Source organism: Rhopalosiphum padi, chromosome 3, assembly GCF_020882245.1.
Source record: "Rhopalosiphum padi isolate XX-2018 chromosome 3, ASM2088224v1, whole genome shotgun sequence".
NCBI lineage: Eukaryota > Metazoa > Arthropoda > Insecta > Hemiptera > Aphididae > Rhopalosiphum > Rhopalosiphum padi.
In genome coordinates, this window is record NC_083599.1 from 29,692,387 (window position 1) to 29,710,706 (window position 18,320).

The following is an 18,320-nucleotide window of genomic DNA, read 5'->3' on the forward strand; positions in this document are numbered from 1 at the left end:
AAAATCATTTTAGTTTTATTACATTTATATGATAATTTTCAGTTCAAAAGTTTAGATACATTGCTATTAATCATCATAAACACTATAAAACATGCATTTATATGATAATTTTGACAATATTAATATTATTATTTATAATTCAATTTGCATTTATAATAATTTTGACATAAACTAATCAATTTATTGTTTACTAGAAGTAAAATAAATTACTTTAAAAGCAATATAAATACATGAATACATCATTAAATATTTCCTTATTTAACCTAGTAATACTATTGAATTATGAATTATTATTATTAATGAATGAATTATTTAATTCAAATTTTACACATACTTACATATTTGTCAGTGACTTACTCAATGATGAGATATATTCGACACTTATAGGTATTGTACAGTAGTGATCACCTACTTACTTTCCCAATGATTATTTTATGAAGTACTGAGAAATGTCTACTTTGATCTAAAATGTACCCACTTACCAGAAACCTCTTTTAATGTTGATGGACGAAGGTGGGAACATATTTTCTACTAAAAAAATCATTTGCGTTTCAATGTTTCAAACATAAATACACAATTACACTAAAGAAGAATGTTTCTTACAGTGATAAATACATTTTGACAGTTCTTGAACATAATGAGCATTCACCTGTAGATAAACAAGCAACTGTTCGACATTCATAGATATTACATTTAGATAGTACCTGCTACCTACCATGATTGTAGAATAGATTTAAATTTTTCCATTTATTTTATATTCATTTCACACTTTTCACAGTGTTCAATGCTCATTGCTAATAATTACTAATTAGTAATTACTCTTACATACTTAATATTAATTTTTTTTGGTCTTTTAATTTTTATGCCAAACACCTCAATGTTATGAAACACCTCATTTTTATTTTTTTTAATGTTTTGTTATTTATTATTTTGAATATTTTTTGATTTTAGTTAAATATTCTAAGTGGGCATTATTTAGAAACAAATTTTACTGTATATAAAACGCCTTACATACTATTTCCTGGCACGTATTTTATTCATTCTAGGATGCACATTACCGTTGTTCGTTTTGCATCCAATGACATTAAAACCAAACACTTCACCAAATGTATTTAGAATTAAGTTGCTTGTACTTGTCATATCAGCTGTAAAAAATGTAAATCGTAGAGATGCTATACGTGAAATATGGGCTCAAACAAAAGGAGACTTTAAAATAATTTTTGTTGTATCAAAAGACAAATCTTTAAATGCTGAAAAGCTGGTTCATGAAGACTTATTTAAGGTAGATGAAAAGGATGAATATAAACTACTCACTCGTAAAATAATAGCATCATTTTCCGGTGTATATCATATAAACTTTGATTATCTGTTAAAATGTGATGACAATTCTTTTGTCAATGTGCCATTAATTGTCAATGAGTTAGAACATATGCTTAAAAAAATGTTCTACTGGGGATATTTTGATGGTAATGCAAACATTAAAAAAAGAGGTAAATTTAAAGAAACTGATTGGATAGCGTGTGATAGATATATTTTATCCAAAGATCTTATCATCTAAATAGTGAACATTCGAGATTACCTAAGGTAAGTTGTTCATAATAGCATAATAAAATATAAAGTAATAAGAAAATATTGATATTAAATTAAGTATATTCATTATGTAATAGCTAACCAATTATAACGGTTTTATTAACATGATTGATTAACAATCCTAATTCTTATTGTCTATTTTTATTTTTCAGTTTCTTTGCTAGTGAAGATGTTTTGGTTGGCGCTTTGTTAAGTCCATTAAATATCACTAGAAAACATGACTGGTGATTTGATACACAATGGTAAGTCGCTGATGTTAAAATGATTATTTAATAACACATAAAAGTAGTTCTGAAATGATGAGACTGCACTGGTCAAACATTATTCAGACTGGTAACTATGAGATAGATAGTTAAAAAATATGGCTTTCAACGAGTATAACTGGTCAGTGATGTCATCTAAATGTCGTGTTTGAAATTTATCTTCAATTCCATAAATACATTTTTCAACATAAAAAGACTGGTGTAATTATTAATATAATACATTTGATCATTGGAGTTTGTTTTCAGTTTTGAATAAAAAAAAAATATATATATATATATTAACAACACCAATTTTATTCTTATTATGTATGCAATTCATGACAATATTACAAATTACAATAATATCAATCATTTGTTTTTACGCCGTAAGAAAATGAAAAATACATTAAACATTATATGTATGTATATATAAAATAAAAAAACTTTTCATTTTTAATATGTGTTATTTTTTCTTTTTGTCTGTTATACATTTAGGACAGAACCATTTTCCTTTAGGCTTGGTAGTTAATTTGACACATGCAAAGTGGAACCATTCAATAGGACACTAAAATAATAAAAGTACATAATTAATAAAATATAATTAAAAAAATGAAACAATATTTACAATAAAAATTGAGAATGTTATATTTTTTCAATGGTTTAAGACTTAAGTATTTAATAAAATGTTATATAAAATAAAAACAATACCTAAATATATCAATAATTAATAAATTAAAATTAAAATTCTTACATCTGGATTATCACAGCCAATCATTTCACCATAAGAAACTTGGTTGCATAAACAATATGTTGGCTCATTTGGATCAACAGGCATATCTAATACTTCAGCCGAGTGTGCAACTCCGGCACCAACTAATGCACCGGTAAGGGAACTAGTTTCTACTGTAACGCTGGTTACACTATTTGTAGAGTTTGTTGGATTAGCGACAACATTAATTAAAGGTGTCTTACTAGGTGCTGCACTTGTTGTTTTTGTAACTCCTGAAAAATTAATATACAAAGAAATCAACTTAAAAATGGCTAAAATTTTGTTGTACACAAACCTTTTTTCAGTTGTTTCTTTTTAGATGTTTTCTTTGGAGCTGTTTCTTCTTCACTCGATGCACTCTTCTTTTTAATTTCTTTGTCTTTAATCTTTTTACGTCCTCCTGGAAGCAATACACATAAAGAAATGGCCAAATACATTGGAATTATAATATGATATAATGCAGAACACCTACGTTTTTGTGAATTTTCTTCTATATTTCTTGTAGCACTAATGGCTCTGTCTTGAATTTCAGCTTCAAAGCGTGCTAAATCTGAATCAAATTTTCTAACGTGTTTATCTACCTGTGAGGTAAAATAGAATAGAACATTTTTAGAGTAATGTTAATAATTCAAAATCAACATACCAATTCATAAGTTTGTATAGCCAATTGAACTTTATCATCGCCATATTCTTTCGCTTTGTCAAACTGACGTTGTATGCTGGTCAACATTTCGCGTCTTTTATCTGTTGTGTATCCCTTGAAATTTGACATATACTCGTCTGTCAGTTTGTCAATGTTGCGCATCAGTTGTTGAACTCTGGCGTCAAGATCTCGCATCAGAGTGAAGTTTCGTTGTAACTCAACAGGAAGATTCTCTAAACCTAATATATAACTCTGTTAGTACCTCGCTTAAATGCAAAATCGAAATAAAACTTACTGTCCAGATAGTATTCCAAGTTAAGCGCAGAAGTCATTTTTATTATTTTATGATTCAACTGAGAATTATTGAAGAAAAAAATAAGTATAAGATACGTCTTGTAAACAACAATGAACAGGAATTTACTAGGATTACATGAACAACAATCCAACAGCTGCTAGTCGATACAGTGACAGTGCTACCACAACAGCGAGTCAAAAACGAAAATTGCACGACATTCAACACCAATTTTTTATTTTAATTAAATAATTAATTAATTAATTTTAATTCATCATACATTTTAAAATATAGAGTTATTGTAGCATATAATATAATGTGTAATAAAATATGCTATACTAAAGTTTAATATAATATAACATAATATGACAAGCACTAAAAAGCCATGTTCGGGCAGAACTCCATAGATAATAAAGAAATGGATAGGACAAGCATATGTTTAATATATTTGAGGCCGCGTGCCCGGAGGGGAAGTCAATTGAGGCTTCTTTTATAATGATAGTTGATACTCGATATAGGTCACAGATATAGATAATATATCTGTGATATAGGTATACTTATTTGGCCTCAATTGTTCCCCTTCATGACCGCTGATAAGTTCGTTATGGCCTATCCATATATTTATTATCTATGCAGAACTCAGGCTTTTACATCAAAAATACAAAAATGGAAAGGGCAGGTGATGTTTAGCAAAGTGTTAAAATATCTAACACTAACACTAAACACTAACTTTGACAAGTTTCGAGATATAAATTTTGAAATTGAGTAAGTTTTTAATTTAGCCATAACCCAAAGTAATGTTATTTAAATCGTCTAGTTTCAATAGACGGTTTATGGTACCTATTTTTATTCAATTACAATTTAATATTATTATGTTCAAAACAGAATTATTTTTGAAGAATGGTAAAAAAATAGAATGGACCAGATTTAAGTTATCGTACAAGTGTATTCTTTAGTTACACTAATTTTGCATTCAAATTCAATAAAATATTCTGGTAGATTTGTACTATCTTTTATGGCTTATCAAAATTATTATTTCTTATCATCTGTTGTATGTTTATATTTCATATCTTTTTGCAGTTTTACATTCATATTTGCATTTAAGTTTCAATTGTAAATTGTTTTCTAATATTTTGTATTAAGAATGAAGCTTGTCGGATAGTTTTTGTTTGATTGTTTACGTTTCCGACTAATTCAGTGTTTTCCACGTACTAGTTGTCATATAAAGATTTTCGTTCTCCTTATGGTGTGCAGTATTATACATATTTAACTGATTACATTTTTTTCAGATGTACATAAGACTTTAAAACACATTGATGCATAAGCGGGGTAAAACAGGACCAAACAAATTATGAATTACGAAATTTTCGATATTTTTTAACGAAAAAAAAAATATATATATTTATTTGATAACCGACAGTAGCTGACAACACTAGATCGGATAAAAAAACACGTAGCCACCAACTTCAAAATTATTCAATAGAATAAAATAATTATGAAAATAAAAAAAAAATAGCACGTATTACGTGATATTATTAAATGCTATTAGTACGACGAAAGTAAAAGATAAATAAATATTTATAATAACACATTGCATTATTATGCATATTATAAACAAATATTTATATATTTATATAAAAAAGAAAAACAAGAAAAAAGAAATTAAGATGTAACGATAAAAATAAAGTCTATTGGGAAAAAACCGGGTGGCCACAGAGTCATGTAGACAAGATCCGATGAAGGGTACCGGACCGGCGACGGAGTTCGATAACTTTGGCGAACGGGATGAGAAAAGCGATAGTGATCAGGAGAATGGTCCCGGAAATTATAAATAAACCAAGGACAGGTGATGTATAATAGTCTTTATCTGTATTTTCGTTGTTGTACTAACCTAACACAACATGGGTCCACTGGGTCCAGCTAATTCTATCAATCAGTTAAAAACACCGTAGATTTTTCGACTCGTTTTCAATTTTATTATTTAATTTTGTTAGAATTTAAAATATAAAAATACACATATAATTTATACTTTTTTTCATTTTTAGTACTATTTTAAAATTAATTATAGTTTATACTTTATAGTATAAGTATAATATAATTTAGTTTTCATTTAACAGAACATACATACGCGTACTATTGATAGTTAATAATAAAAGTTTGATTTTAATATAATAAATAAATACCGTACTTTGTGATGCGTTAGTTCTCTTAATACAGTGTTATAATGTGTACATTTTACTGATTTTCCAAAATGTAAACTATAGATGTCAGGCATTATGTGACCGATAAATTATCAATTGACTGATTGCAAGTTATACATTAAAATTTAATTAGGTAGTTGCACTAAGTGTGTATATATATTTTTTCACTTTTACATTTACTTATAATATGGTTAACGAGTAAGTCTGATGACTAATTTTATAAGTGACGTTATTTTACATATAGATAGCCTAATAGCAATTTACCTGAAAATAATAAAGTATTAAAGTATGTTTAAAATCAAAACTAGATACATTATTGTTTGGCAAACACAAACAATACAAATAATCGCATATATTTACGATAAATATAAAAAAGATATAATAATATATATTTATTAGATAAGAGTTGATTATAAAAATTACAATAGAAAATATAATAGTATTTATGAGTGATACATAATATAGTTAAATATAGAATACATAGAGTTCAGTATTTGATTTGAAATAATAAGTTAGTCAATAGTCATTTGTGACAATTATTTCAAAAAGTATTCATGTTTTTGAAAACATTTTTTACATAGTTTCAACTTGTTGTTAAAAAATCAACGTTTTTATTAAAAAATTATATGTAAATATTTTTTTACTTTTTTGAATGACTACAGAGTTTTAAGTTCATATTCCAAAGCAGAATATTTTTTTGACTATTTTGATACATAAAAATCGAATGTAGGGCGAGTAGTTTATGTTATACATACGTATTTAAAGTTTAGACAAGAGGAGTAGTGGACAAACATTTTACGGGGTAACTCCGTACCACTCCACTCTGCACAACTAAACTTTAAATACTTTTAACTTATAAACTAATCGCCATAAATTCGACTTTTACGTATCAAAATACTCAGAAAATTATTCTGCTATGGAATATGAAATTAAAACTATGTTGTCATTCAAAAAAGTAAAAACTTAAAAAAAAATTAAGGATAAAAAATATTTTCAAAAACATGAATACTTTTTGAAATAATAAATGGTTCATGATAAAAGAATCACCCTGTAGACATGCAATTTATGTCAAATAAAATGTATGATATTGCCATATCAATAAACATACCGTATTCACAATCGTGAGGTATTATTTTACGTTATATTTTATTGTTTTGAGATCAGATGATTGTTTGTGGTTTGTAAATGTATAGTTCAGAAACATTACATAAATGATAAAATAAAATATATTTCATGAGACGGCGTTCTATATATGCAATTTTCATACATGCGGGATCAAATATTGTTGACATTTTTATACTCGTGATATAAATGCTTGATTATGAATATTATATAAAAAAAACATTTAGTAATAATTAATTACTAATTAATCGACTTTTACTAATAGAAATTTAATCGAAATGAAACAAAAATAGAATTGCTAAAGTTATTTAAGTAGAATATTGTTTCATTTTCACTCGATTTTTCTGTGGCATTAAAAATTGATTTAGAATATTAATCTTTTAGAATGACGTTCTTAAGAAACCATAAATAGATGTAGGAGAAATGTATATAATTATGATATTGTCTACAACATTTTGATAAATTTAAGCTTAATAAATATACATATGTATCTACTGATGTTTAAATATAAATTAATTTAACTATTATCTTAATAGTTTTTGGTAGAAAATTAGATCTAATTGTAGTCAAAGAGCAAATCTAAAAAAATCTTTATAATTTTCAAAATAATCAGGAAAAACTAAAAACGAAAAATGTGGAAATGCAGGAACTAATTTTGTTCTTGTGCTACAATACGCAAATGAATAACCGTGACGAGTAATAACCGTAGAGCGGTTTCATTTTTTATCAAGTATTTTTATTGGAATTTTCTAGACATAATATAATTACTTTAAAAAATAAATTGAATTTTTTGAGTTGTTTATAGACATTTGAAACACTTGAATTTTATTCAATTAATGTTAATACAATTTTTGTAATATTTGTAATTATTTGTTTTTACTGCAATTTGAAGATATAATATATACAATATACGGATGTTTTTGGAAAATATAAGTTCAACCTTTCGAATTAATAGAAAAATAAATAACTTTAGTTATATAAATATAAATATATAATATTAAAAAATGTCTGTAGAAGTAGGAACTGATTAATCGTTTCCCCTTAAAATGAGTTTTTCTTTATTTATCATTGAATTCTAATTTTACACATAATATGTTATTGCAATAAACTATATCTAATAACAAGGTAGTAGAACGAGTTCACCTATTATTTTTATAAAATTTTGAGATTAAAAGTGTATCATTGGTCAATAGTTTTTGAATCCGACAATCTACAGGTTACGACTTAGTTCTAATAGTGAGTTAAATTTGTGATATCTAGGTTTGAAATAAATGGCTTTGTGGTTGAAAGTTTACCATAAAATAGCTGTTATTGGATTTGTTATTATGAGCTGTTATTATATTGGTAAATAAGGAAATTCTACAAAAAAAAGGCGTATTATTACTATTACTTCTGATTTATATTATTTTAATAATACATTAATGAATATAAAAATAATTCACTCAATAATTGTCTAAATCATAATTTAATATACGTTCCAGTTAAAAAAAAACATAACAAAATCGAACTAAAAACCAATTAGTTTTCAAATTATAATTACAATTTTTTTTTTTTTAAATAATCACAACTTGTATACTGCAAATGATACATTTTATTCTTTTAAACTTGTTTGGTGGCACTGCGTTATTTTAGTTTAAACAAATTTTATTCAAATTTATTATTTTACTGTTAAGATTAAAATTAATGGAAATCAAAATTTCAGTGTTTCTTAATTTCACTTGTTATAATATAATAAAATAGAAATCTGTGACCAGTTGTCATAAAACAACTGTTTTGACTGTAGTTGGTTCCGTGTCGGTCGGAACTTGGAAGTAGTCTTGACTCTTGAGTTTAAATAAAATACAATCACGTTTTTCACTATATGGAGAACCTAACCATTTCGATTAATTAATTTTATTTTTCCATAAGTATTTAGTCCAATTTCCATACAGATTATAATTCTTTTATCTTTTAAAAATGAACACTAATTAAAATTATCAAAACATTTGCGATGGTTTTTGAAATTTTTTTTTTAGACACCGTTTGTTAGTAGTCTAGCTTAGATGGCCAGATAAGTGGACTAATATTTTACGAGGTACGACGTAGCACTTTACTCTGTGCTTCTAAACTTTAGAATTTTAGATACTTACAACTTATTCACTACTCATTCAAAATTCAATTTTTGAACGTTGAAATTATCAGAAGAATATTTTTCTTTAAATATAAAATTTATGCTATCATTCAAAAAAGTAAAATTTAAGTAATAATAAAAATTGTTTAATATATACCTAGTTCTTAATGTTGTTTTTTTAACATTTTTAAATTATCTGAAAAATATTTTCAGAAACTTCTCATCAAGAAAATGAGCATAAACTTTTATTTACTTTTTAAAGAATCATTTTACAAATAAAATTTCTGATAAAAGTTATAATATAATATTATATTGATCGTTCGTTCGTTGTTTAAAAATAAACTATTTTAATGAAAAGTTTATTGCAAATTTATAAAATTAAATAAAAATTATTTAGAAGCCCTTTTTGTTGTCTACAATATTATGAAAGAGAAATCTTCTCGATGGATGAATCAATGTAGTTATTTCATAGTATACATAAAAAAACCTGGACAACATTGCGCCTACTTAGAACGATATAACTTGAATTTTGTAAAAATATTTTAGTTTATCATCCTTTTTACTAGATTATTGATCAAATAGATCTTTAAGGTTTTAAATAAAAGTGTGTAAACATTATTTTTTGATCCCTTAAATTTATCAAATTTTAAGTATTAAGTTAAGTGTTAAAAAAAATAATAATGATAATTTTATGTGATTATTAAAAATTATCTATAGATCCAATCATTCTAAGTATGAATAATTTTATCTTTTTTTTTGTTCTAAATTAATCTCTAAGAAAATTGTATTAAATTCATTGGCATGCACGTACCCAACATGCTGTAGACATTTGTAAAAAATATTATGTTGTATTTATTATTGTTTACAATAATTTATGGTTTTTATAATCAATACTATATATAATTTACTTAAAATTACTGTAAACAGTAACTACTCAAACAAAAACAATAATCGTAACAAATGATAATAATCGACTATTGAAAATTTAAACTTATAACCCCCACAGAGATTTAATCAGGATTTTATTTTTAATGCATCATTTCACATTTGTGTCAAACTAATAAATATAATATGAGTAATATTGTGCATACCATGTCCCGCACAGAAACAATCATACAAATGACACGAGAGCCTGTGTTGTTTGATCCCTAGCCACGAATTGCGGTATATTGAAACTCGAACGTGTGCAAAATAGATTTCTTAATACGATTGGCCAAACTCTTATAGTATAACTCACGAGAATCGTGATTACCAACCAGTTTTTAACGCACTTAATCTTTCCACACTTAGAAATCGTAGAGAGATATTCGATAGTAATTTCTTAATGAATTACTGTCCAATATACGTATTATAATATTAGTTGATTCCCGGACTCTTCTTGCTCGAGTTTCGTTTCGAATTCTTAGTCTCAATGCTTAATTTCATGATACATACTCTATAGACCTAGTAAGAAAGGGTTTTTGGGTGACGACCCTACAAGCAAAGTCATGTATATAGTGCCAATATGATCATGTGTACCATAATATTTGTGTTGTCGTGTAGTGTTATTTTAAATGCATTGTACTATTATTGTGTTAAAAAGCCGTAAGTATTAATTATATAAAAAATAAAAATAAAAAATAAATAAATACTTGTATACAATTTTCGATATTATCGTGTGTAGATCTGTTTGTCTTTCAATCTTTCATTATTAAATATTGCAATAATTTATCAAATTCGCATTAACCAATCATTTATTATTATCTTTTTCATTTATCCATACTAGTTACAATGCATAATATACAATAAGTAATTGTTATTACGTTTTATTGTTATAACCATTAAAATAATGTATACATTTTAGTATATTGAGTATACTTGGTAAAGTTTTGTTAATTTAACATTAGTATTCTGAATTTATAAAATTGAATTTCATATAATATACAATAAGAGCGCATGACAACTAGAGAGATTGCGAGTTAGCGTTGTGAGCAAAGTGTGCTTTCCATAGTGTATTTTCATGAACTATCTGAATAATTATGTCTGCAGTAATTATTTCATTAAAATCATATACAAGAGAAATTTAAAGTATATTTCTTGGTCTCATTTCTAAAATGGAAATACACTTTATAGTCTCTTATTTCAATAGTATAACAATGTCAGACTTGTTTTCGTCGTGACTGAAAATGAGTACATCGCTATTATTACAGTATTCACTTATTCTCTGTAACACGCCGTGTTTGTTTTGGTGTACGCAAACAAATGTACATTGTCGTCTATTGTACTAAATAATAATATTATACGGAATTATAACAATTTGTTTTACATTAATGAAATAATTAAAGAAAACTACAATTTATTGTAAACGAAAAACGATTAATTTTATTTCGAATTATCGAAAGACAAAAACGCTATTAAGTGTAATGGTAGTTTTAAGGGGATTTCGATGTAGTTCGAGATAGTGATATGATATTATAATAAGAATTTACTATACACTATTCGTAAATGTAATTTGAATAAAGTTAACTTTTTTAATATAATACATTATTTTTACTATGTTTTTTATGCAAGTCTATACCGGTCAATGTACACATTTAACTTATTCCGGTTTTCCTGCATAACTATTTAAGTGCATAAACATATTTTTTATTCTATATTTAAGCATGTTAAATTTTAAATAAAATACGAATCAATGCATGTAAAAAACTCATTACATATAATTAAACATTTTCCGTTGTACCTAAATAGATAAAAATACCAATACATTGGCGTTATTATTAAGATTGGTATTGGCGAGTAAAATAAAAACAATTCATATTATGTAATTTTCAATGAAATCGTGCCCATCATGCGTCTGCCGAGAACACGGATTGTATACAAATAAGAATACGCTTACTCTATATTTACTATAATATAAAAATCAAACGTAAAATCGATAATATATTTTAAACGATTAAACGTCTAGAATTTAATTGGAATAGGAAAGGAAAACTATTCGAAACGCTCGATAATAGTACAATAATTATTTCACTCTCGCAAATCGTGCGATTTGCGAGAGCTTATCTTTACATCAGCTTAGGCAAGAAAATTCATTAAATTACTAAGTGCTGAGTTTTTACATTTTTGCAAATAGCATTAGTATATAGGAAGTGCCTTTAGAACTGTTGTTAAATGTTACTACACTACAAATATTATAATATTACATTCATCGACACTGAAATATTATGAATAAAATTACATAGGCTCAATATGCAAATAGTTAAACGTTAACCTTATTCTTAACGCGTTGGTGGATATGACTGCTATAGCATTCGTCAACTATAAATACCTCTTTTAAGATCAGTTTGATCTATTATGATTTTTCTAAGCGTTCAACACTGATAAAATGTATACCAAAATAGTCAGTGTTTAAAAAAAAATTACTCAATTGCTATAGTATGTTATTGACAAAATGATTTAATTTTTTTTTAAATAATTATACGTGGTCAAGAAAGCTATAGCATGCAGTGAAAAATTAAAAAAGAAATAAAATTCATAAATACGTTAATTAATTAATTTAAATAAGTATAGATAATATTATTATTGTTATTGTTTTTACGATTTTACAACGATATTATTTTTAATTGAATTTGTTATTTTAGTTCTGAAAAACCAAATCAAATTTTTGCTACATTATATGACTTATATTAAATAAAAAAAAACGATTAATACAGTAAGATCAGTAGATTCTCGTTTGTCGAATCTCACGAGGAACAGGAAAATGTTCAAGATATTGAAAACATCGAGATATCGAATTTTAAAAAATTGGTAAATACCTAATTCGAATACATACATATAAATAAACTACAATAATGTAAAAATTAATTTTTTTTTAAATTCTGTCATTTAAGTTGTAAGGACATTTAATTTATGCTTATTTTCCATTACATTATATTGTTTATGAATGACTATAAATATTGACTACAAACGTGTAAAATCACAATCATTATACTAAAATTTAATAACTAAATGTACGCTTAATTTTTTGTTCTTACCGTAATAAAAATATTATTTGTTTTTACGAGCTAACGAAAAACGATTGATTTTATTTCGAATTATCTAAAGCAAAACGCTTAAGTCTAATGGTAGTTTCAAGGGGATTTCAATGTAGTTCGATATAACGAAAAATCCGAGGTAGCAACGTTCGACATAATAAGAATCTACTGTATATATCGATGTGTATACATAACGTCAATAACTTAAAAAAAATTAATACCATGTTGATAATTATTCAATAAAAAATAAATATTATTAATTCAAAAGACAATCGGGTAGTCAAAATATTCGAAAAAGAATAATAATAATAATAAAAAATAAAAATATTATGTAGAATAGTATAATATTTTAGTAGAAAATTGTAATGTTTCAATGTGATATGTGGACCACGATAATGCGCAGTCCATCGTACCGTCGTCGACCGATTTTCAGACCGTACGTGGATTAATGCGGAAACATCAGCTATCTGCGCGAGTTGTCATAAAATATTTTGATACAATAATATAAGAAAGCAACCGTTGTGGGATGGGGGGGGAGGGACTTGGACGATAGAGTAAGAGCCAAACAACGGTAATTGTAGCAGCCATCGCCATCCACCGGATTTTCGATCCGACAGCAAACGCAGAGCTATATAGACGGTGTTATTTTCGAGTCACGTATAGTACCTAGTTAAAATGTTAATGCCACGCTGCTGCCGAGAAATCGTCTTACATTAAATATATATAACATATTATATATTATATTATTGTGTTTTATTCTAAGTCACTATAACATTATATACTGCCTGACTGATATATATATATATGTGTGTACTAGTATACCTATATAGATAGGTAGTGTGGCGGCGGCGCACGATTTCGTCTAATTCCGCGAAACGGGCGTTTAACATTATAGCGAATTTGTTAATCGGTTTTTCTTTTTCTCTCGACGGACGTCCTGTTAGTTAAGTCTACACATAATGTAATAAAGGCGCCTTCACACTGAATCGTTGCGTGTCGCTCTCTGTAAACTCGATAATACGCTGGTAACATGGACGAACATATAATATTATTATTTGGCCGTTAATTAGATATTTGACGCTCAAATATATATTATATAAAATGTAGTATTATTTAAAACGACAATCAATAAATTTCAATTTTTTTCGCGGGTTATACCTATCTATGAAAATATTATTTGATTATATGTACTATTATAATTGACACGGTGCTGGTTAGATCGCTCTCGATATTATATAAATAGATACGATTTTTATTTATAATAGTATTATAAATTATGGCAACAAATTACGAATATTTATCCAGTTTATTATAATGTTTTTTGAAGAAAAATGAACATTTAAAATGAGTTGGGCTTGAAGAAATTTTCTCGAAATTTCAGAATTGGCTACGCCATTGATTTATAATATTACGGTATGTCGGCATGCGAATTGTCCATAGACCTAACGTATCTTTCGATTTTGCATTATTTGACACAAAATATTATTTTGAACGTTTGTTTAAAATAGGATAATATAATATAACAAGTATGTACCTATGCAACCAATACATAGTCACGGCTAAATGAGAGCTTAGACCCAAAAATATTTGTATAGCTCTTCTCAAGTTGAAAAACTGAACTTTTTCAGGGTAATTATATTATAGGAATAAAATCTCTGAAGCTGAAATATGAAATACGGATATGAATATAAAAGCTATATGGTTAACATTAAATTAAAATGATTATTACATTATCTGATTATTTTAATATCGAAAGAATATTGTTGAAGAAAGAAATACAATTCCACAGTAAAAACAAAAGTTTAAATTGTAATTATAGTGTAACTGACAAAACAAAAAAATATTACATATTATTACAAATTAATTATTTAATTTTTTTTTTAAATTTTATATACTATATTACTACTCAAAAAACTATGCTAGTTTAAAATTCGAAAAGTATATTATAAAAAAAAAATTATTAAATTTCCAGTTGACTAAAATACATATTTAAATAAATATTAATATAAATTTAGATTTATTATAAGTCACTTATAAAATGTATATGTATAAGCTGAGTAGAAGGGGCGTGTGAGAGAATGTTCACGCAGATTAATAAAGAAAAAATACAAGGGCTATAGCCCCACCCTCTACCTGAAAAAGACATTCATCATAATAATGACACTGACCTGCGTTAAACCGGACGTTGTCTGGAATATTGTTATTTCGGAGATCGATCTATATAGGTTTAGACTTAGATGTTCCAAGTGCACGAAACAAAAACATGTGACATTTCGGTCTACTTTATTTACTTGAACGTTTTATTTTTTTAATGGGTCGATTAATGCTTTTTATTTTACGAGCGTGTTTATAACATATTTGTCGAAGTAATATTTTTTTATATTGCACTACCTATACCTACCTACCTAATAATAGGTACTATCAACCTGTATATAGCCATCTATTATGTATATATTCATATCTCACGACAACGAAAAAATTAACGAACACCTTACGAATTTATGAAAATTAGTAAGTTGTACATTATTCGAAATAACATGTCTGTCAAACGTACAAATACCTACAATGTAGATAGGTAATACATTCATCGTCGATAATTGTTCTTGAAATCATATAAGCCCAAAAACGTTGTAACTGCTTGTAAAATCGGAAAACCCTAAAAATATAAGGTATGTTAATAGTTATTTTTTTCAAGTGGATACGTATACCTCATATGTGAGACTATTACCTTTCGTTTTATGTTTATATAGCGTTTATATATTGTACTATTTAGCATCGCCGTACCATAAAAGTTGCACTACTGTCGACAATAATCGTTGTATAAATAGCTGAACAGTATTATATATATATATATATATATATATGAGCATAAAATTAATTTAAACGCTTTACCTACTTATATAGGAATAACACTATAATAATAAGTCGCCAAAGTAATGTAATCAGACCTTTTCAGACTTATACGTCGATACGTCGAAACCTTGAAAAAAATAACAATAATAATATTGTACACGACAAACTCAGCAAAGAAACTGAAAGTTGAAAACAATTTTAAAATGTTTTTTTTTTTTTTTTTAACTATTATATAACAATGACCTAAATACAACATAAGGATGTTACATCAGAATGGATCGTTTAGTGCTTTTTGGGTCTATTATCTGTTTTATTCTCACGTTAAAATGTGTGCCGTTAATGGCCGTAGGAGTATAATATATACGAGCAGAGGTATATAGTATAATGTATTATTATGTATAATATGGTGTCCGTTCGCACCGTTTGAAAATAAAAACTATTATTGTAACTCGAAAAAAAGCCCGACGAGTATATCTACATATATTGTAGCAACTGCCAACTTGTTACAGACTTATTTTTGACTATATGCGCACTGCAGATTAAATTTTTATATATTTTACACATATCATTATGACAATAATCGTGTGATCAACTGATATAATGTTTTTTGCTGTAATATATTATTAATATAATGGGTCAGAATTACTGCTGTACCAAATTTATTTATTAAAAAGTAATAGATTTGGGTTATTGTTAAATGATAAAAGACGTAAATAAGTACAGTTGAATGTTTACGTGTTATTCATTTTCATCTTAAATTATAATTACTTTTTAATTTAATAACCTTTGGAAAAAAACGTATTTTCACATTAAATTTGCTTGTCTAATGATTTCAAACGAGACATAAAATATGGTAGTTTAAAAACATAATTGTTTTTGAGAAAATAACTAAATAAAAATAATAGTAACAACATTTTCTCTGTATTATATATTTATATGTAATAAAATCGATAAGGTTTGGCGTTGTCATTATGTACACTAATATTGTATAGAATAAACGTGAATCGTGTTAGAATTTCAGATCTAAATATTGTCTATTGATTGATAAGTAGATTGTATAATATTATTAATCATTTTATAATCATCATACTATATTATGTAACGTTATTTTTTATAAAATAAACTACAATACTTCTTTAAATGTTATCATATTTAAAAAAATATATATTTTGTTGACTTTCTATTAGTTTGTTCAAAATAAATTTGAAATTTAAAAATTGTATAATAAAAAGGGTTTACATGACTTGACAACATTTGCTACCTTGTAACAATCAATAAGCATTATAATACTATGCTTTTTTATGATGGTAAATAGGTGATTGTAAAAATAAGTAAGAAAATCATGTAGAGAAAGTATAATATAAATATTATAAAATCAACACGTAATAAATATATCGAAAATCACTAAAAGAAATTTCACCAAGTTGTGATTTATAGCTGATATGCTCAATTGTTTCTCTATTAAAAGTTAAACTGATGTTAAATATAAAAACAATTTTTAATCGTTAAAAATCATTGAACAAAAATAATGTTTGAGATTTTGACAACTTTTGTAAACGTTTAAACTTCAAATACTCAATACTAAAAAATTGTTCCAATACATACTTATTATATTATTTAAATAATTAAATTCACACATTAAAACTTACAAGGAATCTTTTATTATATTTCATTTCTAAGGTTTTTGACAGAAATAACAATTTTTATCGACAAATTTTAATTAGGTATGTAAGTCGACTTAGTTATTTAAATGCATTTACATTTTAAAATTAACTTTTACATAGCATATTTCATTTTTTTTTTTAAATTAACAAACTATTTAAAATAAGATTAAAAACTAGCCCAACTTTGTCAATCTGTATTTATCAGCTACTCCGATTGCTTTTAATAGATATAAAATAAATTTAAATTATGTCCAAATAATAAATTATATTTTTATGTTGATAACTACCTATACTATAGACGAATTCTAGAATTATGCTCCCCACACATTTGTGCTGTTTGCATCTATGAATAGATTACTCAATTTTTTATATAATATAACTTTAATATTACATGAAATACCGTAACGTTCTGTATACTTTTAGTAATACATATCACAGTGATGCAGCCGATATTGTACGTGACTCGTAACTATATATGCGTATACAGTACGTTAATTTTGATAGAATTTAGAAGAAGAAAAATATTGTCGTTGACATTTTTTAGTTTTGATTATTGTTTACTCACAATAGACATACAAAAATAAAACTTTTTGAATTTTATTTATAGAACTATAGAAGAAGGCTCTTTGAAATAGCGGTTGACACTGATATTCATTGAACAACAAAAATTAAAAAATTTAAGTGTACCTATACATTTAAAAAAGTTTTGAAAAATAATAGTAGTCACTGAAAAGGATCACTATATAGTAAAAAAAATGTAATATAAAATATAAGGTAAAATTGTTTAAGAGTGGTAATATTTTAATGGCCCTCGGTGAAAA

The 18,320-nt window shown here is 26.0% G+C and overlaps 1 protein-coding gene and 1 pseudogene across 1 annotated transcript; one reads left to right on the forward strand and one right to left on the reverse strand.

Moving 5' to 3' along the window:
- Positions 1–230: 230 nt before the first annotated feature.
- LOC132924973 (beta-1,3-galactosyltransferase 6-like) lies at positions 231–2,026 on the forward strand (annotated as a pseudogene).
- Positions 2,027–2,125: 99 nt separating this feature from the next.
- On the reverse strand, positions 2,126–3,683 carry LOC132924429 (inhibitor of growth protein 5-like). Its single transcript, XM_060988741.1, has 6 exons — positions 3,540–3,683; positions 3,245–3,483; positions 3,074–3,182; positions 2,897–3,001; positions 2,584–2,834; positions 2,126–2,397 (listed from the first exon to the last, which is right to left on the reverse strand). Exons 1-6 carry the CDS (start codon positions 3,574–3,576, stop codon positions 2,296–2,298), a joined length of 843 nt encoding a protein of 280 aa, XP_060844724.1. The 5' UTR covers positions 3,577–3,683; the 3' UTR covers positions 2,126–2,295.
- Positions 3,684–18,320: the final 14,637 nt, after the last annotated feature.

Excerpts from the sequence above, each read along its gene's own strand:
- LOC132924429 (XM_060988741.1), bottom strand. The coding sequence starts at position 3,576 with ATGACTTCTGCGCTTAACTTGGAATACTATCTGGACA. Across the intron at positions 3,002-3,073 it reads AGAAGAAAATTCACAAAAAC|GAGGACGTAAAAAGATTAAA; the intron begins GTAGGTGTTCTG and ends TATTGCTTCCAG. Across the intron at positions 2,835-2,896 it reads AAAGAAACAACTGAAAAAAG|GAGTTACAAAAACAACAAGT; the intron begins GTTTGTGTACAA and ends TTAATTTTTCAG.